General features: G+C 48.7%; 3 protein-coding genes across 3 annotated transcripts; 1 reads left to right on the forward strand and 2 right to left on the reverse strand.

Annotated features, from left to right (window-relative positions):
* Nucleotides 1–1,795: 1,795 nt before the first annotated feature.
* On the reverse strand, nucleotides 1,796–5,338 carry LOC136491300 (PHD finger protein ALFIN-LIKE 3-like). The gene is made up of 5 exons (XM_066487596.1): nucleotides 5,084–5,338; nucleotides 4,951–4,983; nucleotides 4,617–4,839; nucleotides 2,373–2,493; nucleotides 1,796–2,284 (listed from the first exon to the last, which is right to left on the reverse strand). The coding sequence occupies exons 1-5, from the start codon at nucleotides 5,187–5,189 to the stop codon at nucleotides 2,015–2,017; spliced, it is 753 nt and encodes a 250-aa protein (XP_066343693.1). The 5' UTR covers nucleotides 5,190–5,338; the 3' UTR covers nucleotides 1,796–2,014.
* A 626-nt stretch (nucleotides 5,339–5,964) lies between these two features.
* On the reverse strand, nucleotides 5,965–8,859 carry LOC136491391 (small ribosomal subunit protein uS12). The gene is made up of 4 exons (XM_066487703.1): nucleotides 8,705–8,859; nucleotides 6,686–6,841; nucleotides 6,475–6,601; nucleotides 5,965–6,368 (listed from the first exon to the last, which is right to left on the reverse strand). Exons 1-4 carry the CDS (start codon nucleotides 8,707–8,709, stop codon nucleotides 6,228–6,230), a joined length of 429 nt encoding a protein of 142 aa, XP_066343800.1. The 5' UTR covers nucleotides 8,710–8,859; the 3' UTR covers nucleotides 5,965–6,227.
* A 3,361-nt stretch (nucleotides 8,860–12,220) lies between these two features.
* Nucleotides 12,221–18,155, forward strand: LOC136491227 (APETALA2-like protein 2). Its single transcript, XM_066487508.1, has 10 exons — nucleotides 12,221–12,798; nucleotides 12,932–12,957; nucleotides 13,065–13,095; nucleotides 13,185–13,272; nucleotides 13,360–13,505; nucleotides 15,624–15,668; nucleotides 15,767–15,876; nucleotides 15,966–16,105; nucleotides 16,400–16,510; nucleotides 17,601–18,155. Exons 1-10 carry the CDS (start codon nucleotides 12,410–12,412, stop codon nucleotides 17,811–17,813), a joined length of 1,299 nt encoding a protein of 432 aa, XP_066343605.1. The 5' UTR covers nucleotides 12,221–12,409; the 3' UTR covers nucleotides 17,814–18,155.
* Nucleotides 18,156–20,058: the final 1,903 nt, after the last annotated feature.

Raw genomic sequence — 20,058 nt, forward strand, 5'->3', positions numbered from 1 at the left:
CAGGAGTTATGGCTTGCCTAGCCACATGTTATTCTACGCCTCCTATCTTTGTTACACGTCTTACATTATATACCTTTTTTTCTTGTTATTATATATATCTTGAGTTCTTGATGGATTCCGACTTTACCAAATTGTTTGTTCAACATCATTATTCCATCAGTTTTAATGGCGAAGCGTACTTGTTCGTGATGGTTTTGTATGCGCAAATGTAATGTCCAACATCCTTGTTTCCCACACATTTTTCCTTAAAAAAAAGCTACCTCAAAAGCGGCGGTTTGGAAAGCAGCCCAGCCCAGCCGATGACGCTGTAGCATGTAGGAGAACAGTGGGGGCGTTGGTTGCTTTACCCATTTTCCGATTATGGCTGGACTGGATCAGGGCACATGGTTCATGTGCATCAACGGATGCGTCAGGCTCAGGCCTTATCAGCTGCAGGTTCTTCGGGCTAATGCAGGAGTCCCAGGCGTAGCTCCCATAGTTAAATATAGATGTTTAGGGCGCGTTTAGTTCCCAATTTTTTTTGGGTTTGGTTACTGTAGCACTTTCGTTTGTATTTTGTAATTAGTATCTAATTATGGACTAATTAGGTTCGAAAGTTTCGTCTCGCGATTTCTCATCTAACTGTGCAATTAGTTTTGTTTTTCGTCTACATTTAGTACTCCATGCATGTGCCGCAAGATTCGATGTGATATTTTGGGTTGAAAATTTTTGGAATCTAAACAGGGCCTTAGATAAAAAAAAGTTAGCTCCAGCAGAGCCCTTAGTAGAGGCTCTAATTTAGGCTCGGCACTCAAACCCAATTTAGGCTCCAATTCGTGTGGGAGAATGGGGGCTCACCCCTCGCCCCCCATCTCGTCAATTCCCCACCCGCCTCGTACGGAACCGGGCGAGCAAGTGTGAGCACGGCCACCTGCATCCGCCTTCTCACCTCCGGCGAACTCCTCCCTCGGCTCAAGCGCCGCCCGGCCATGGCTCACCGTCCTCAAGAGCTCCTACTTGCTCCCCGCCCGGATCTCCCTCACGACCGCGCTCCCGTGACCCGCCGGTGCCGCCACGGCCGACGGCCTCCTCCATCGGCATCTCACTCCCTTCCTCTGGCGGCGCATCTCGAGTGCTGCCTCCCTCCCTCCGGCTCCTTGGCTCACACAGGACTCGGTGGCACAGGCCCGCGTGGCCACCAGCCCCGCTCGCCCCACCGTTGGCTCTTTCCCCTCGCTCGGCCCGCCGCCTCGAGATTGTGAAAGATTAAAGATGACAAGTGGGTCTCAATGGTCAGTGTCTATTAAGATATTTTGGGAGCCTTCTGGAGCAATTACAAAATAGAGGTAAAAAAAAAAGAGGGAATCACCCAAATCGAAAATAGGGGCTCTGATCTGGATGCTCCTGATGGAGTTGCTCTTATTAGATTAAATTCAGAATATATTTTTATATAAAAAACTTATTTGAAAATACAAATATTTTTTACAAATCTAATTAAACTTAATAAAGCTTGACCAGCATAAACCCAATACTGACTTTATTTTTGTGGGTGTGGGTGGGGGCGGGGGGACGGAGTATCTCCTTTCTGAACTTCACGACCATACTGGCATACTGCCATGCCATGCCCACACAGATGGCTGAGGCAGACCGGCAAATCAGCCCACGTACACGCAAATGGAACTACGGTTTCAGGCCTACAAATTTGACAGGACCAGTCCACATACACGCGCAAATCAGTGAAACAGCAAGAACAAACCACTCATCAGTTCATGCCGCCACAACGTCTGCGACGAAGCAGGCAAAACGATGAACAATGAACAATGAACGAGCCATTTATATATAAAATAAAACAAGCGACGAGCATGTATCTATCAGTCCTTTGCCTCTTCCTACCAGGCTACCACCACATAACAACCCCACACAAATGTCCTAAAATGAAGGAATTCACCTCTTCTAGCGGCGACCTTGGGGCAAACAACGGAGTATGGTTTGGATCAGATCAAACGGGTCAGGGGCGGCCGGTGCATACGGGGACCTACTGCCTCATTTTCTTCGAGCTGCAGTCCGGGCACTTGTAGTGCTTTATGTGCTCCGCTTTGGCAGGGGTGATGCGCACACACTTGCCGTGGAACCACCGCTCACATATGTCGCAACCGATCCAGAACTCGTTCGCGTTGTAAAGGCCGCCGCAGCTTCCACAAAAGGTTTCCGTGTGTTCCTCGTCTTCCTCATCATCGTCGTCGTCATACTCTTTGGCAGCAGGAGCTGCTGCCCTGGAATTCTTCGTATGGCCATCGTTTCCTCTCTGCACGAGAAAGAAGCAACTCATTCTGAGTAAGATTTTGTACATAAACTGGAGCAAAACCAAACTATTGGAAAGATTAATGTGGCACCTTTGATGAGTGTCTGGACTTGCCACTGCTATCAACCCCAGACCTATCTCTGCCGTGTTTCCTGTCCGCAAATGCTTCAAACACAGAAGGAAGATCACTGATCAAGCTGAATAAGCGCTTCCTGAGAAAAAGAAAAAGCAAATTATCTAATCAGAGGCTGCATCAATTCTGTCAAAAATTAGAAAAAAAACATTTCATTTTCCAGCCTTGATCTTTAATAGTATCTTATTGCTACAAACATAGACTCCAGCGCACAACATGGCTTCAAACAGAGGAATTGCCAGTTCAAATAGACGTGAATAAACATGTCTGGGAGCAGTTGGGTATGTACAGAGAGAAATAGTCCAAATGTCTAATTAGCTTTTCTGGGGAAAAATAGTGCAGATTGATCCCTCCAAGTAGTTCAGATTACTACCAAAGTAAGAAAACAATACATAAGTGTTCACAAAGAAAATGTTCAGAGTCATTAAGTTGTCAGAATAACACTATCTGGACATCATATCCAAATATCACTGAGACAATAAGCTGAGTATCAGAATACTGAGGCTCAAAAACGTGTCCCTCAAAAGATGAAGTGATGGGAAGCTCAGAATCTATATCCCAGTATCAAAAGACAGAACAGGACTACAGTAGAACAAATGATGACTTAACAACTAAGATCTACGCTTTCGAAAGTGTTCAAGTTAAGGGAATTTCATTTTATTTTCAGGTGCAGAGATGGACAACTAAGGTCCCAAGAACAAAAGGCAAATTGGAAGTTTCGAAAAATCCCCTGAAACTGAAAATTATATGGGATCAACTGCATAAAGCAACATATAGAAAAGGAATGCAGAGGAATAATTATGCATAACATTCTCACTGTAATTCTCATAAAGGAAAACTTGTGATAGAAAGAACAACAAGTGCAAATCAGCAATCTAATCAATAGAGAAGGCTGTTGAAATACACAAACCTCAACCTCCACAAAGTATGCACTTAGGAGTAAATACTACATAAGGGTCAGCATTTAAATTCTGACGATATTAATATGAGAGGTGCAAGACGTATAATTCGATGAAAAAAACAACATTTTGCTTACACACTAAAAAAGTCAATAAATACTCAAGAAAAGCAAAGGAATTTAAACACTAGTCTAGCAGAAAAAAATAGAAAATTAAAAGAGATAAAAGCATAAATAGATGTCACTAATATACTGCCCATGTTGGCCATGACTCTACACATCTCGCGTATAATACGGTTATGTATTTTCAATGATCAACATACCCGTAGATTAGGATGTTGGCACACAATTGTTTGGGCAACACTGACTGTAAAAATGAATACATCTTAACTAAATTATGCATATAGTTTCCCACCTTCCCAATTAGCTAAAATCATTTCTAGGCAAACATAGAGCAATTGCACTAGCAAGCAAGCTGCAACATCTTAGGACGTTCTGCAAGAGTTTAGAGCTGCAAGCATCAAAGATTAAAGGATTCGCTAAGATGTTCGAATGCATTTGGAAATGGATGGCCCAGCAATAAATGTACAAGAATACTTGCTGAGGGATGCCTCTTTAAGCTCTGTTCTAAACCGTGGCATTGTTCTCCATAAAACAAAAATACGATTGATTTCAAAATTCTTAGAAGCAATGGAACATGCTGTTCTAGAGCAAGATAAAAGCACAAGATCCTCAACTGCTGCACACGATTTTCTGTAATAAATAAAGTGGAAAAAGGGACCAATAGTTTGGCACCCCCATAATAAACAGATGGACCATGATCTCGGCAGTACTACTCCGAGATCGGAACTCTATGAAATGTGTCATTATGAAATATAAAGACTGATGATTCTGATTGCACCATGCACTCATGCAGCATAAACAGAAACAAAAAGAAAAGAGAACAGCGTGCAAAAGTACCGATAAAGCGAACTCATCCCCAAAGCATGACCCCCAATTCACTCAAAGGAAACAAAAAGAGGAGCACAATAAACATGTGCACATGCAAACACATGCACCAAGTGAAATAAAATAAATATACATGTAGACCATAAACACGAACATCCCAAAGTATCCCAGTCACCTAGCAATCAAACAACTAATTCACCAAAATAAAAAGGCAAACAATGAAGTTAACAAAACCACAGATTCGAGGAGTGAATTTAAGAACAAGCATTCTACGCTCTCACGCAACAGCAGGCAATTGATTGAGAAGGCGAATCGAATCCAGCATTCCAGCGTTCGTAGCAGAATAGAATTGGTACCGGTCGTTGGCGTTGAGGCGAGCACCGTAGAAGAAAGCGACGGAGATGAGCCACGAGTCAGAGTGGACCGCGACGAGTGAGAGCCAGTCGCGGCGCTGCATGCCGTCGCGCGCAAAGTTGATGCCGAGCGCCGGCTCGGGCAACTCCGGAGGAACCTCGTCCGCCGGCGGCGACACCTCCCAGGTCCCGTTGGGAAGGCCGTAAAGACACAAATTCTCCTTATCTGCAAGCAGGAAAAGGAAACGCCGATCCGCTCATTTCCCGCCCGGATCCACCACTCGACGCACGCACGCACCGCGCGAGAGCTCGCCGCGGATCGATCTCACTCACTCACCTGGGTCGCAGAAGCTGCAGAAATCGTCCACATCTGCACCGGCAACGACACGAGAGGCAAAGCGTTCGTTAGATCTGCGCGGGTCTCAGAGCGCAGCGGCCGGCGAGGCGGGCGGGGGGAGAGCGGTCGTTACCGGAGGTAAGGGCGCGGACGAGTCCCGCGCGGCGGCCGGAGAAGTCCTTGAAGATTTCCTCGACCGAGCGCGGGTTGGAGGAGACGGGCGCGGGGGCCATATCCATGCGACGCGACGGCGTCGGTGCGCGCCCGCGCCGCCGGCGGCGGCGTGCTCCGGGAGGGAGCGGCTGGGGAGGGGCACAGCAGCAGCAGCGGCCGACGAGGCGATGGCGCACACGGCACACACAGGAGTTGGGATTCGGCTGCCTTCCTCGCTTCGTCGCCAATCTTTTACTACTACACAACCGAGCACCCGGCCGAGGCAAAAGGGTTCGTTTGTTTCGGTCACGCCTGACGGCCCGCGACGCGATGCCGCCTCTGGGGCCCTGACACTGACACGGCGGGCCAGGAGCGTGAGATTCAGTGTGGACCCACGTGGAGGTGAGATCCGTGGAGTGGGTGTAGGGGACAGATAGGTGTGGCCTATAGGGAAGACGGACCCGGATAGGCTGCTGACCTGGCACGATAGGGATGTGGTACGGGCCCGGGCCTCACGATTTGCGATCGAGTCGCGGTTTCCAGATTTCCACTGCTTCGCTAGTTCGCTGATGGATACTGCTAGTACGTCACCGAGAGCATAATCGCAGCAACGCAGAGACGTCGATCCCCACATGAGCGGTTCAGAGCTTCAGGTGAACGAACAGTCCACATGCACGTGTATTCAGTTCTACAGTGGAAGTCAGGTTCCCATAAGTAATTTCCTGTTCACATGAACTTATCAGCCGGCTATAGTGTTTCTCTCACAGCAAAACAGCTTCAACCGGCTTATCAGCCGGCTTTAATACCAGCCAAACATGCCTTTCACAGCAGACTACCAGTTTCATGAAAAAAACACCAGACTACCAGAGAATCCAGAAAGGCAGAATCATACCATAGCAAGGAATGGCCACAGCTGCTAAGGTTCATCACAGATCACACACTGACTAGCAGTGTCGGATATAGAATTCAAATTCAGATGCTTCTCAACAAAACTATGGCAAAATAACTCATAGGTTCATCTCAACATGAGGTCTGGTATGAGAGCCCTACAGGTGCACGGTGCGCCATAGGCCCAAAACTCCAAAAGCATTACAGGTTTCACTGTGGTGAGGGGGAATAGGGTTTTAAGATCTTGGCTTCTCCTTCTTCTCCTTGAAGAGGGCGAGCAGGGAAACGCCAGAGACCTTCACGACCTTGAAGCGGACACCGGGAATATCTCCCACAGCGTGGCCCTTACGACCGAACCCTGCAATCAGCACCTCATCCTGCATGCAGAGAAAGGGAGTGCGACAATTAGCAGCGAACAGCGGGGAGGAGGAACAACATCAGTTACCCATGAAGAGTCCTATGAGCTGGAAAGATAGAACTTACGTTTTCCTCGATGTAGTTCAAGCAACCATCGTTTGGCACAAAGGCAGCAATCTTCTTCCCGTTCTTCACCAGCTGGACACGAGCACACTTACGGATAGCAGAGTTAGGCTGCTTAGCCTCAATGCCGCTGCAAATGAAGTAATACATGTCAGGTATTGGTTAATTTGCCTGTTCTTCAGAAGAAATGGAATCTACTGTTTCGTGAACTCACATCTTTTCAAGGACGATTCCCTTTGCGTGAGATGAACCAGCAAAGGGTTTCTTCCACTCGTTGCCAAGATGGCTCTTCTTGTAGGCTTTGTCAGCCCACCTCTGGTTCCTTCTGTGGGTCTTGAGCTTGCGCCCCGCTCCCATACCACGTGTCTTACTGCAGCAGAATCACAAACGTTAGCATCCAAAACTATATGTTAACACCAAGTGTAGCACATCAAACATCTTCAATTTAAAGATCAAGAAAGATATACAGCTAAGTGCTTAAGTTGCTGCTTGCTCATAAACCATAAAGGGCTGGATTCAAATTCATTCAGCTAGCAACTAGCATAACATGGCAAGTGAAGTCAAGTCTTTGTAGACTCAGTTTCTCATACATATAAGCTACAGGTACAAAGGATTACCAGGCTCTGAAGCAACGTTTACAAAGCAGAATACTATTAATCTGTATGGTTTAAGAAACTGAGATCTACTGATTGTTAACCTCTACTTTGGAATGAGCTTCCTGTTTGGTTTTAAAGTATAGCCATGATAGTACTGTTAACTTGGGAAGCATGAAGCTCTACTTTAATAGAGCATAACAACCTAAAGACTTATTTCATATTCAGTGACTATATGAGCTAGTTATATTGAAAAGAGGCTAAAATCGCAGCAGCAGAACAATATGAAAATATCTATATTTCCATGATCATTTCAAAGAAAGCTAATATGGAAAATAAAAGGAGTTGTTGTCCTTGTTCATAACTGACAGTGATAGTAGATGTGAATATGTGATAAAATGTAGGGGGATCAACAATTCAACACATCACCATATCTCAATGAGCTATGGAGCCACATGAGTACTACTGTCTCCATTAATGAGGGCGCACATCCATAAATCTAGATTAATTGTGAAAATATATTCGGTGTGATTTTATAAGACATTGTACAGCATAAATTTGGTGGTGCCTGGGAGAAGGGATCTGATTACAGCACTTGCTCTATGCAGCCTGCTACATAAACATAAGAGAACCAAAAGGAACTCCAAAAGAACATTACACTACTCTCTGATGTTCACTAAAAAGGTCATACATATCAGAGGAGTTAGACTTCACATAATAGATGGCTGCAGCAGAATTAACAGTGCTAAGTTTTATAAAAAGTACAGAAGTTAGTAGCTTTAGATAATATGGTCAATCGCTCAGCATTAGAGACCAACCATCACGATAATCCCACAACATCAATACACAGTTATGTAAGCAGCTGAGGAAAAAACACTATATTACAGAAGTACAAAGCATGATCAATATCAGAGGCTTAAAACAGGTAATATCGGTATACCATTGAGTCCACCATTTTAGTCTAATTAATTGATGCGCAATTTGAGCTAATTCAGTATATTATACTCCATCCATCCCAAATTGTAAGTCATTCCAAGAATCTTGGAGAGTCAAAGCATCTCAAGTTTGACCAAGTTTATATAATAAGATAATAACATTTATGATACCAACTAAGTACCAATAGATTCTTTGTTAATTATATTTTTATAGTATACCTATTTGATGTTATAAATCTTTATAATTTTTTTTATAATTTTGGTCAAACTTGAGAAGCTTTGACTCTCCAAGATTCTTGGAATGACTTACAATTTGGGATGGAGGGAGTAGATATTAGAAATGTAATGAGTAAGGCATGAAACTATGCCAACTCCAGGTACAAATCATGCTTCTAACAAGGCAATAGACTAGCGCACTACCAACTAGCAAATGAAACCTCTACCATAACCATCGGAAATTTTACTAGTCAACCTACGTGACTGAGAGACTTGCTACGCAGGTTTCACTTATCTGATTTTCTTGTAGGAAGACAACAAAAATTCTAGACCCAACGAACAACTAGATATAAGATGACGCATCACAAGATAACATGTTGAAACGCTGTTATTATCATCATAGATCTGGGAGAAAAAACGGAAAAAAAAATCACGGAATAGAGTAGAACTTATAGGGAATGAGATTGAGAGCACAGCATCATGAATTACCCCATGTTGGATCGGCGAAGGTGATGCCTAGCTCGTAGCGAGAGTACGGCAGCCGAGCAGCCAACGGCGAGGGCGCTCGAGCAATCAGGCGGCGGCGGCGAAAGGGTTTGGGGTCAGATGTGGGAGACGCGTTTATATTCCTTCTGCTCTGAAATAGGGCCTAGGGCTCTTGTTTGGAGTAAATGGGCTATGGCCTTTGGGTCAACTGAGTTGGTCCAAGTTTTTTGTGCTATTTTCAGTACACGGCCCATACGAATTACTAGTTGTGCTCGTCGGCCTGAAATGGAAGGACTTAGGCTCTCTTCCGCCGTGTAAAATCGGGCATAGAGAATTTCATGATGCTCTCCAACCATCCGAATCAAGACCACAAAACTGCTGATCTCAAATAGAGAATTTCATTTTTTTTGAATAAAAAAAAGAGTGTTTAGATTTGAGAACCAGGCGCAAGCCTAACGAATGAACAAATCAAACCGTACAGTCGGGATCAGGATGAGACGCGACGATGCCTAACAGAACAAGCAAAGACCGCCACGGTACTAATCCTCTGTTTACGTACTGACATGTGGTTACCAGTAACTAATAGTGATACTGTATACTGTACAGCCCTACTAATCTCAAGTCAGACGAAAACACGATGCGCTCTGAACAGAAAGACCTCCAAAGCCGTACGGCGCGCGCAATCCGTCGCGATCCTGCGGTTAATACGCGGACACGTCGGGACTCCGGCTCCCCCTCTCCACTACCGATATGTCCCCTCTCCACTACCGATAAGTCATAACTGAAAGTACCGTAATTTATTAAAAGAAAAAAATAATTTTAGTTGGTTGAAAAAGTTAAGTTATAAGTCGAGCGACCACGCACATTTCTTTTCTTCCCGGTTCCCACCACGCACGGGCACGGCACGGCACGGATCAAGTACGCACGCCATCGTCCATCCTGCAGCCGCTGCAGACGAAGGCAGCCAGGCAGAGGCAGGCTTTCACTGACCATTCAAGTCAAAGCACTGTGCCGGCCGGCGCAAAGCCACGGGTGGCGCTGTCGCCGTCCTCCGCGCCTCGGCCGCCCCCGCACGGCTCACGAGCGTGCCGATGGAACCGCGGATTCGCCCCGCGTGTCCGTGACTTTTCCGGGCCCTGTTCCCGCCCGCCCGCCGGCGCCGCGCCGGTGCATTTCTAGAAACGGGACGAGAGACGTTTGGGCCGGCGCATCAGGCGCACCGCGCACGGACAGGTACGTGCGGTGCGGCGCGCGCGCCTGCGGCGGCACGGCACCATACCATACGCCGGACGGGCCCGGCAGGAAGACGGCCCGGAGCCCCGGACCTGACGGGCGTCGGGCGCAGCGCAGCAGCTGACGGGCCCACCGCGTCAGCACGGGCGAGCAACTGTTGATATAGATAGGCCGATGGACGGTTCAGAACAGTTAGGGGTTGGGCTCGAGGCGAGAAAGATCTGGATCTGATCTGATAGTTGCCATTGCCAACCAACCCGCGCGTGCATCTCGTGCCCGCCGCGGAGACTGCCGCACGTCTCCTTGCGATTTCGGGAGCTCGGCCGCTCACGCGCGTACTCAGAGTCCCCCAGACCACAGCCGCGCGGACGGCGGGCGGCGGACGCCAGGGGGCGCGCCGCCGCGCCGAGTCGGCGCCCAGACGGCGGGCGGGCGGCTTCGACCATTCTACCCCTGCCGCGGGAGCTGTGCTGCAGTGCAGGGTGCGTTTGGATCCGGCTACTAAAATTTAGAAGGTGTGTCGGAAGGATGTTGCATGAAGTGTTCGAATATTAATAAAAAACAAATTACATAATCCGTCAGGACTTCACGAGAAATTTTTTTAAGCTTAATTAAGCCATCATTAGCACATGCTTACTGTAGCAAAATATTGTCCAATCATGGACTAATTAGGCTTAAAAGATTTGTCTCGCAAATTAGTCGCAAACTATGTAATTAGTTTCGTAATTAGTCTATATTTAATACTCCATGCATGTGTCCAAATATTTGATGGGACAGTGACTAAAGTTTAGGAGAGACAAACATCCCATGCATATGGCGCGTGATTTGTTTACCGGTTAAGTACCGGCCGTACAACAGGAGCTGGCTGTGGATCGCGTGGCTACTGTGCGCTGCCATTGTCCTGTTTGTTTGGCGCTGAAAAAGTACGGTTTATAAGACACGCGAACATGATGATTATTGGTCCACGCACTGTCGACCGCTGGCTGGCGTATCAAGCCAAATGATGGGAGGACTGGCTAGCTGAACCGGTGCCTGCCCTATCGTTCGTGCCGCATCCGTGCGGTTGCCAGCTTTCTAAAATAGCCGCACCGTATACTTGTGGTGGTTAATTTATGGAGTAAAGTTTAGTAGGTTGTGGAGATGTCGTATGAGCTATTTAATATTAATAAAAAATAAAATACAGAATTCGTCGGTAATTTACGAGATGAATTTACTAAGCCTAATTAATCTGTTTATTAGCACATGCTTACTGTAGCACCACATTGTCAAATCATGGACTAATTATGTTTAAAAAATTCGTCTCGCAAAACAGTCTCAATCTGTGCATTTATTTATTGGTGTCACTTGTGTGGTTTTACCGGTGTCACTTGTGTGATTTTGCCTGCTTGTTCGAATGGATGGGTGTTTTATATGTCGGGAAGATACCGCCGAGGATTATAAAAATATAGGGACATACTTGATGAAAATGTTAAAGTAATCGTACGTGCCATATAAAACGACATATGTTGTTAGTAGGCAACTCAAAAGATCGCAATATTATATTACCAAGTGCACATTACTTCATTTATAAGGACTAGCTTTACGTTGTAGTTATAAAGTTTTGCTAACGCTTACGTTCATATCGAGACCACTTGCGCAAGTGTACCATGACAATGCCTAAAGCTTTGTCGACCCAATATTTTAGAGCTTACTTTTCAAACAAATCAAATCTTTCCTAAAAGTTGTCTACCACTGTCATAGTATCATGTGTTTTATGATAAGACCTAATTTAGCCAAATTAGAAAAAAAATCATAATTTATGTTTCTGGTATAGAATCCGTTTATGTGATACTGACTAAATAGCTACCTATTATTAAAGATGGCGACATATAAAAAATCTTCATTCTATTGAACCATCCTTTCTAGAACCTAGGATACATGAAAAAAAGAAAGATAACGTGAATGAAGCTGCTAAGAAAACCAACCAGCGGTTAGTGCCGCTGTAAAACCCATGGCAAATCCCGGCTCCGGCGAGCCGGCGGGCGACACGTTAACTACCGTGGCCGGAGGCACGCGTGCCCGTAGCGAAGCTCCCTTGCACAAAAATAGTTTACCTTTGATACCCTTCACCCTCCTCGAGACCTCGACGTCCCATATCCCTTTCCTTTTCTCCCACTGCACTGCTGCTCCGCTGCCGCTGCCCATACCCTCTCTCTTCTCGTCCTCCCCTCACCCCACCCCATGGCCACGGCCACCATCGCCACCATCCACTGCTCCTCCTCCCACCACGCTACTTATCGTGGCTGCTGCGCTCCTGCTCAGGCGCCATAGAGACGCGTGGGGCCGAAGCCGCGGATCAAGCTCTGCTCGGGGTGGAGCAGCATCAGGCGGTGGTGAGTGGTGACAGACAGGCAGGCAGGCAGAGTGACCGACTGGTGAGTCGAAGCTTGGGCGGGAGGTGGACTGTGGCAGGCTCCGGCGGGCCCCGGAGCGGAGATGGTGCTGGATCTCAATGTAGCGTCGCCGGCGGACTCGGGCACGTCGAGCTCGTCCGTCCTCAACTCCGCGGACGGCGGCTTCCGGTTCGGCCTGGTCGGGAGCCCCGTCGACGACGACGACTGCTCCGGCGATATGGCGCCGGGCGCCGCCACGGGGTTCATGACGCGGCAGCTCTTCCCGTCCCCGACCCCGCCGGCCGAACCGGAGCCGGAGCCGGCGGCGGCGCCGATACCGGTATTGCAGCCGCGGCGCGCCGAGGATCTCGGCGTGGCCCAGAGGCCGGTGGCGCCCGCGAAGAAGCCGCGGCGTGGGCCGAGGTCGCGCAGCTCGCAGTACAGGGGCGTCACCTTCTACAGGAGGACGGGCCGCTGGGAGTCGCACATCTGGTACTCAACTTCTGACCTCGCCTGCACCCTTCGTAATTACCATCTACTATTACTGTACTAATCCATCCACTTATGGCTCTTGATCACTTTCTTCTCCTCCTCTCCTTTTGCTGCTGCTGCTTGATCTGAGCAGGGATTGCGGGAAGCAAGTCTACCTAGGTGAGTGCCCGAGTTCCACGCGTTCGAGCTGAGCATCTTCTATGAACTGTCGATTAGTTTTGCTGCGTTTGATTTGGTTGCGATGTGCTGATGCCCCTTCTACCCAGGTGGTTTTGACACTGCTCACGCGGCTGCGAGGTTAGTGAGCTTTTCCTTGTTTGAATTCATGCCGATTTGCAGTTTTGTGATCGATAAGCGCGTTGAAATGGTAAGTTTGGACCAAACAGGGCGTACGATCGAGCTGCGATCAAGTTCCGCGGCCTCGAGGCGGACATCAACTTCAGTCTGGGCGACTACGAGGATGATTTGAAGCAGGTAATAGTTGCATGGAAACATCAAATGGCATCTACAGTTTCTCCATGATCGATAGTTTCGCGGTGGACTGATGGTTGTGCTTTCCAGATGAGGAATTGGACCAAAGAGGAGTTCGTTCACATACTCCGGCGCCAGAGCACCGGGTTCGCGAGGGGAAGCTCGAAGTACCGTGGCGTGACGCTGCACAAGTGCGGCCGCTGGGAAGCTAGGATGGGACAACTTCTTGGCAAGAAGTAAGCTGGCAGTAAAAAATTGACCTGCATACATAGTAGCCCCTGCCTTTCCCTTTTTACACTCGGATTAAGTCCACTTTTGGCCTCTCAATTATTGGGTTCGTGTAATTTTGACCATCAGCTACAAAACCGTCTAATGCTGGTACCCCAATTGTTAAAACCGTTTACTTTTAGCATCTGGACGTGGTTAGGGCTGTTTTGTCCAACGTGGAGCGGGTTTGACCATGCCACGCTGCTGTTGACTGCCACGTACGACGTTGCCCTCCATCAAGTGACATGTGGGGCACACGCGTCAACCACCCATCCCCTCCCTCTCCATCCTCATGGTAGCGCCCCCACGCCGCCTCTGGCCCGACCATCACCGGCGCTGTCCCCCACGGCAGCGCCGCACCTACGCCGCCACCACTGCAGCGCCACAACCCATGGGCGAAATCCCGACGCCGCCTCCTAACTGCTGCAGCTGCCAGAGCTGTGCCTTGCCGGAGAAATCTCGACACCGACCCTTGCCTGCTGTAGCTGCCAGAGCTACACCCTACGTGGCTTCCGCGCCTGCAGCCGTAGGAGGAGGCCGGCCGGCAAGCAGTGCTGGCCCGCGCAGTCCCGAGGCTGGCTACGGCTCGGTGGGAGGCGGGTCATGGCCTGTTGGCCACGTGCGCCAGCGGCCCGGCAACCACAACCGCGGCAGCGGAGAGGAGCCGAGAAGAGGTGCGCCGGGTGCGGGACGAAGAGGGCTCGGCGGGATGCGGGACGTTGCCTGCTGGCCACGCGCGCTGACGACCTGGCGGCCATGGCCATGGCGGAGAGATGCCACAGTGGCAGGGAGGAGGCGAGGAGAGGCACGTCTGGTGCGTGAGGAAGAGGGCTCGGCGGGAGGCGGGTCGTGGTCTGCTGCTTTGCTGGCGACGTGCAGCGGCGACTTGGCGGACATGGCTGTGGCGGAGAGATGCCACAACAGCGGGGAGGAGCCGAGGAGAGGCGCGCTGGGTGTGGGAGGGTGGGGGCTCGGTGGGGAATGCGGCGGTGTCCCAGCCACTCGCGTAGGAGGCCGCGGTGGCAGCGATGGCGTGGCCGTGGGGCCGTAGCGGCGCAGCGAGCCGGCGACAGGGCGCGCCACTTGCGTGAGGGCTTCGCGGAAGTGGCGGTGGCGCTCATTTAGCTTGCTGGCGGCCTGCGAGCACCGAGCGGCCATGGCAATGGCCATGGTGAGCTTGGTCTGGCGCAGGGAGGCGACTGTCGCCGTAGCCTGCTCATGCGCCGCCGCCACAGCCTGCTGGCTTGCCATTGCCGTAGCCAGCTCGCCGCCGTTGTCTCCTTCACACATGCAGGAACGGGAGGAAAGAGAGGGCCAGCGTGGCACGGTCAACGCCAGCGTGGCATGGTCAAACTCGCTCCACGTTGGGCAAAACAGTCCTGCCCTCGTCCAGATGCTAAAAGTGAACGGTTTTGACAATTTGGGTACCAACATCAGACGGTTTTGTAGTTGAGGGTCAAAATTAGATGAATCCAATAGTTGAGAGACCAAAAGTAGACTTAATCCTTTATACTCTGTTAGCTTCAGTTCAAATGTTTATGCATGGTTATGAGTAAAAAGCGCCGGGATGATTCTCGCTTGATCGTTTCTGTGGCTTATAAGCTAGCTGATGTTGTTTGGTTGTGAGAGAAAAACACTGTACCATGGCTGATAAGCATAGCTGATACGATCGAGCGAACAGGGTGGAGGTTGGCTTGATTTCACATTTGACATGGGTGTGGTCAATGATTAATTCGACATAATTTAAGTTCATGTTAGGTGCAGCTTGGGGGTGATTTTAAGGAATACAGCAAGGTGATTCTCGCTGGGGTCAGTGTGCTTGTTATTCTAGTATGCTAATAGTGGTTAGTATGTCTCTGTTATATTGGTGGAAGCTGCACTTCCAGTCTTCCACCACTCATTGTTTTGCCATGGCACCTAATAATATCATACAGATCTATTTGCAGCAACCACTAGATTTCAGATATGAGCATTTGCAGACAATGCAATTCTGCACTCCGTAGTCTAGGGCCAGTTTTGTCAAGGCCTACTAGTGTAGGCATCCTTCTGGTGAGACAGAGTATCTCACACCTGGAATTCACATGCAGGTACATCTATCTTGGGCTCTTTGACAGCGAAGTTGAAGCGGCAAGGTACCACTGTAGCTTTCACGGTTCATTTTCTATGGACATGCTGGTTTTATCAGCTTCATTAACTTTGCTGACTTTTAATGCTTGTTGCAATTTGGTAGGGCTTATGACAGGGCAGCCCTTCGCTTCAATGGGAGGGAAGCTGTTACTAACTTTGAGCCTAGCTCCTACAATGCAGGAGATAATAGCCTGCCTGACACCGAAACTGAGGGTATTACAATCAGTCTCGTCATCTGACATTTTTTTTCATATAAACCAAAGTGTCCGAGATGTATCTCATGGTTTTCTCTACGTTCTCAGCAATTGTTGATGGTGATGCCATTGATTTGGATTTGCGGATTTCACAACCTAATGTGCAAGATCCCAAAAGGGACAATACCTTAACTGGCCTCCAGCCAACATGTGATTCCCCTGAATCTTCAAATACGATGGCCTCTCAGGTAAAAAGATCCATTCAATTTTTCAGTATATAACCTTCTACTTATGGTAGCTAAAGAGGTGTCAAGAAAAATTAAAATCTTAATATGGAAGCAACTGTAGGTTGAATTGTCATCTTTGTAGAATCTTGGACCTCTGATACTAGTTCCTACTAGTAAGTAGTAACTCCTGACCTACAAAGATTCATAGGATTATTTGATTGGCATATGGTTGGTTGAGATATTAATTCGTGGTCCAGGTCCTACTACAACTATTATTGATCTTACAGTATTTGCTTCTATCTCCTGCTGCTGTAGCCAATGAGCTCATCATCCCCTTGGCCCTGGTATCAGCAAAACCCAGCAGTGTCATCTCACCATCAGCGTTTGTACTCGTCAGCTTGTCATGGCTTCTTTCCGAACCACCAGGTATCACCAAGATCCCTTTGTTACACATGAAAATTGCTATTCCTATGCCGTCAGTATTATAGAATCCAGGATAGTTAGCTGAACATGCTCTGTGTTCCAAAAAGAAAATAATGAAAAGAAACAAGCCGAATATATATGTCGACATGTCTAACTTTTTGACTGAGACTAGCTAGCTAAACATTACTTGTAGCTTGATTCCCTACAAACAGTTAACTTGCTTTGAAATTTTTCTTACGAAATGTCTTGTTCCATGGAAATACACTATACAGCCCTTTTCTGTTGGGTATCAGCTAGTACTTCAGCTAGTACTAGGAGTACTAGTACTTACTGCTATAGGCCTTGTTTAGTTTCTTCCCCAAAAATTTACACCCTATCCCATCGAATGATTGACACATTCATGGATTATTAAATATAGACTTAAAAAAATAACTAATTGCACAGATTGCGGCGACTTTATGAGACAATCTTTTAAGCCTAACTAGGCTATGATTTCACAATGTGGTGCTACAGTAATATATGTGCTAATGATGGATTAATTAGGCTTAATAAATTCGTCTCGCTGTTTACTTTTTGGATTCTGTAATTTGTTTTTTATTAGTATCCGAACACTCTATATAACACCCGATGTGACACCCAAAAATTTCACAGCTGGAACTAAACAAGGCCATAATCGCAGGTACTGTTTGTGGTGTGTGAGCTGATTGATGTTTCGACCAGGCCGTTCTGCCAGTTTCCATCTTTTGAAACACGGCAGTTGTTAGGTCACAGTTTCTTGACATAACATGGGATGCATCTTAGTACGCTGATCAGGGATCACGTGTTGCAGCTTTAGTCCTGAGGATGTTCTGAATTTACGGGAAATAGAGCTAACATCAAGTCTTGATTTGGCTTCACATACAACCAGACTAGTACTATACAATAAATAAATTAATTAAAGCAGAATCCTGAATAATTTATCATGCTCACCGAATCCCATCTTGGTTGTTTGTTCACTCTGTTTCCTGTGAACGACTTTCAGGTGAAAACGCTCACTGTGGTCAAAACTTAACAAAGCTCATGCTTGTAATTAACAAAGCTCATGCTTGTGCAGGTGCAGGAAAGGTCAATGGAGCGAAGGCCTGAGCTGGGTGCCCAGCCATTCCCCACCTGGGCATGGCAAACGCAGGGCTCCCCTCACGTGCCGTTGCACCACTCTGCAGCATCATCAGGATTCTCGACCGCCGCCGGGGCGAACGGCGGCATGCCGCTGCCGTCTCACCCGCAGCTGCCGTTCCCGACTACAAACCCGTTCTTCTTCCCCTAGACCGCTTTTGACAGCTTGCTGTTCCGGCTCTGCTCTCGGCGTCTGGAATGGCAGCTGGTCTTCTGTGTGGCGTCTAGCAGCTTTGCTTGCCGGTGACCGTTGTTAATTAAGTAAAGTATGTGTGCGTGTGTGTGTGTGAGAGAGAGAGAGCCATAAGAAGCAACATGGCTAGTTTCCCTCTGATATGTGCCTGTTAAGATATGGGCTGTTGCTACATTGCCGTGGATCTGCCATGGTTGAGATGTTGTACTTGTACCCCATGTATGAATTGGTTCTGAAATAGTAGTAGTATTTTGTTCTACTGGACCATGCGTGTACATTAAGTCATCAACTGGATCTTTGAAGGATACTGTAGTATAAGTTTAGCTGAGGTTTATGACTCGAGCATTGACATAATGAGATGCATTTCAGGACCACTGAACCACCCCCCACAGCAAATATGATAGCATTACTGCGTTTCAGATTGTACAGGAAAACTGTGCCTCGTACGTTCGTCGTCTCCTAGCGGTTGTCCTTTGGCGATTGACACCCAGGCCAGAACCCAGCACAGGTTTGGGGAGCAACGCAGATGGACGTGTGCACGTGGTCCCGGACGCACTGTTACAAGCCCGCACTGTGAAGTGAAAGCCGGGACTTGGGAGTAGAAGAAGGGCTGTTCAGTTCCAGGGACTAAAGGGCTGAATAAATACTGAGGTCCGTTCGGTTTACCTTAAAAGCTGGTTTGTTTGACTTTTTTTTTCAGCCGTAACAATTCAGTTTTGATTTGTTTTTTTAGCCAAACGAACGGGGCCTAAAATACACTTCTTCCTTTGGGCGCCGAGATCCAGCAACAGCACCACCACCACGGACGTCCACGCCGGAGATGGCTGTGAGGACGGTGAGGAAGAAACGGCGACGATCTCGTCCAAGAAGACCTCGGCGGCGCTCGCGCGTGAGAGGAGAACGGACGGGCGCAAAGGGAGGCGCGGCGGACGGCGTGGGGAGCGTGGACGGGCGCAAAGGGAGGCGTGGCGGCCGGCGTGGGCAGACGCACTCGGACTAGGGAAAGGGGTGAGGACCGTCAATTATTGAGGGGCATAGGGTGTCAATTTGGCCCCGTAAGTCCCAATAAACCTCACCCCAAGAGACTGCTACCTTTTAGTCTCTGGTCCCTATTTTAATTCCTTCTGTTTGGCTAAAAGAGACTAAAATAGATTAAAATTTAGTCTCTAGTCCAGGTTCCCGCCGAAATAAACAGGCCCTGTGGTATACTGTATTCGTGTACTCCGTACACGTAGAGGTAGAGATTGAGGCGGAGCTACTGGTAGTGTACTGGCACGCTGTGCTGTGTACTGTACGAGTACGTACATTGAACAGGAGTAAACCAGCAGTACTGGGCTACTGGCTGACTGCTACTGACTGACACTGACCGAGTGACTGACTGGGCGAGCCCCTCTCGCCCTATGGGAGTCGTCTGCCCTGCAGCCCTGCGCCCCTGCCCAGCCCTCCAGAGTTCAGAGCAGAGAGCACTCCTCCACTGCAGTCTGCAGCGCGGCACGGTTTTACCGTCCCACGTCGCTGTCGCGCCCCCACTGTTCCATCCACGTCCGCCCGTAAACCCCTTCTCGTCCTTTCCCCGTTTGCCTGCGCCTCCGTCCAATAGGCCAATACCGCCGTGCACCACCACCCACACAGCACAGCCCACCGCTTGCGCTATGCCTATGCGCGCGGCATGGTTTCGGCTCGGTTCCTCCCACCACTCCCGAGGTCGGCACTCGGCAGCTGCAGCATCGGCGGGAGCGAGACGCCATTTTGGTGGTGGTGGATTCGGCACTTTCTCCTGACTCTCCCCCCATGTCTGATGTCCCGTTCCGGGAGACGTGACGGCTAGGGCCTGTGCTTGTCCGCTCGATCGGACGCAGCTTTAAAGCGAGACAAGGGGCCGCCCCCGCCTGGCTCGTTTGCCCTCGGCACCTCCCCCACTCGGCACTCGCTCACTGGTACTGCACTGCCTCGCTGAAGAAGTGAAGGGCCACTGGCCGTCTGGCCCACTGCCCACTTGCCCAGTTCTCTGATTTTTACTGCTCCGGGTCCGTCTCTGCATTTGCCATTTGGCGAGCAAGCAGCATGCCTGTTCCTGTGTTTGTTCGCGGTTGCGCGCCGCCGGGACTGGCCGATCAAACTGAGTTGGTCGTGCCACTCGTGCGTTCGGTTCCAGGTCTAGCTTAGGATAGACTCATTGCTGATTTTGGATCTCGTTTTTTTT

This window comes from Miscanthus floridulus, chromosome 1 (assembly GCF_019320115.1).
Source record: "Miscanthus floridulus cultivar M001 chromosome 1, ASM1932011v1, whole genome shotgun sequence".
Classification (NCBI taxonomy): domain Eukaryota; kingdom Viridiplantae; phylum Streptophyta; class Magnoliopsida; order Poales; family Poaceae; genus Miscanthus; species Miscanthus floridulus.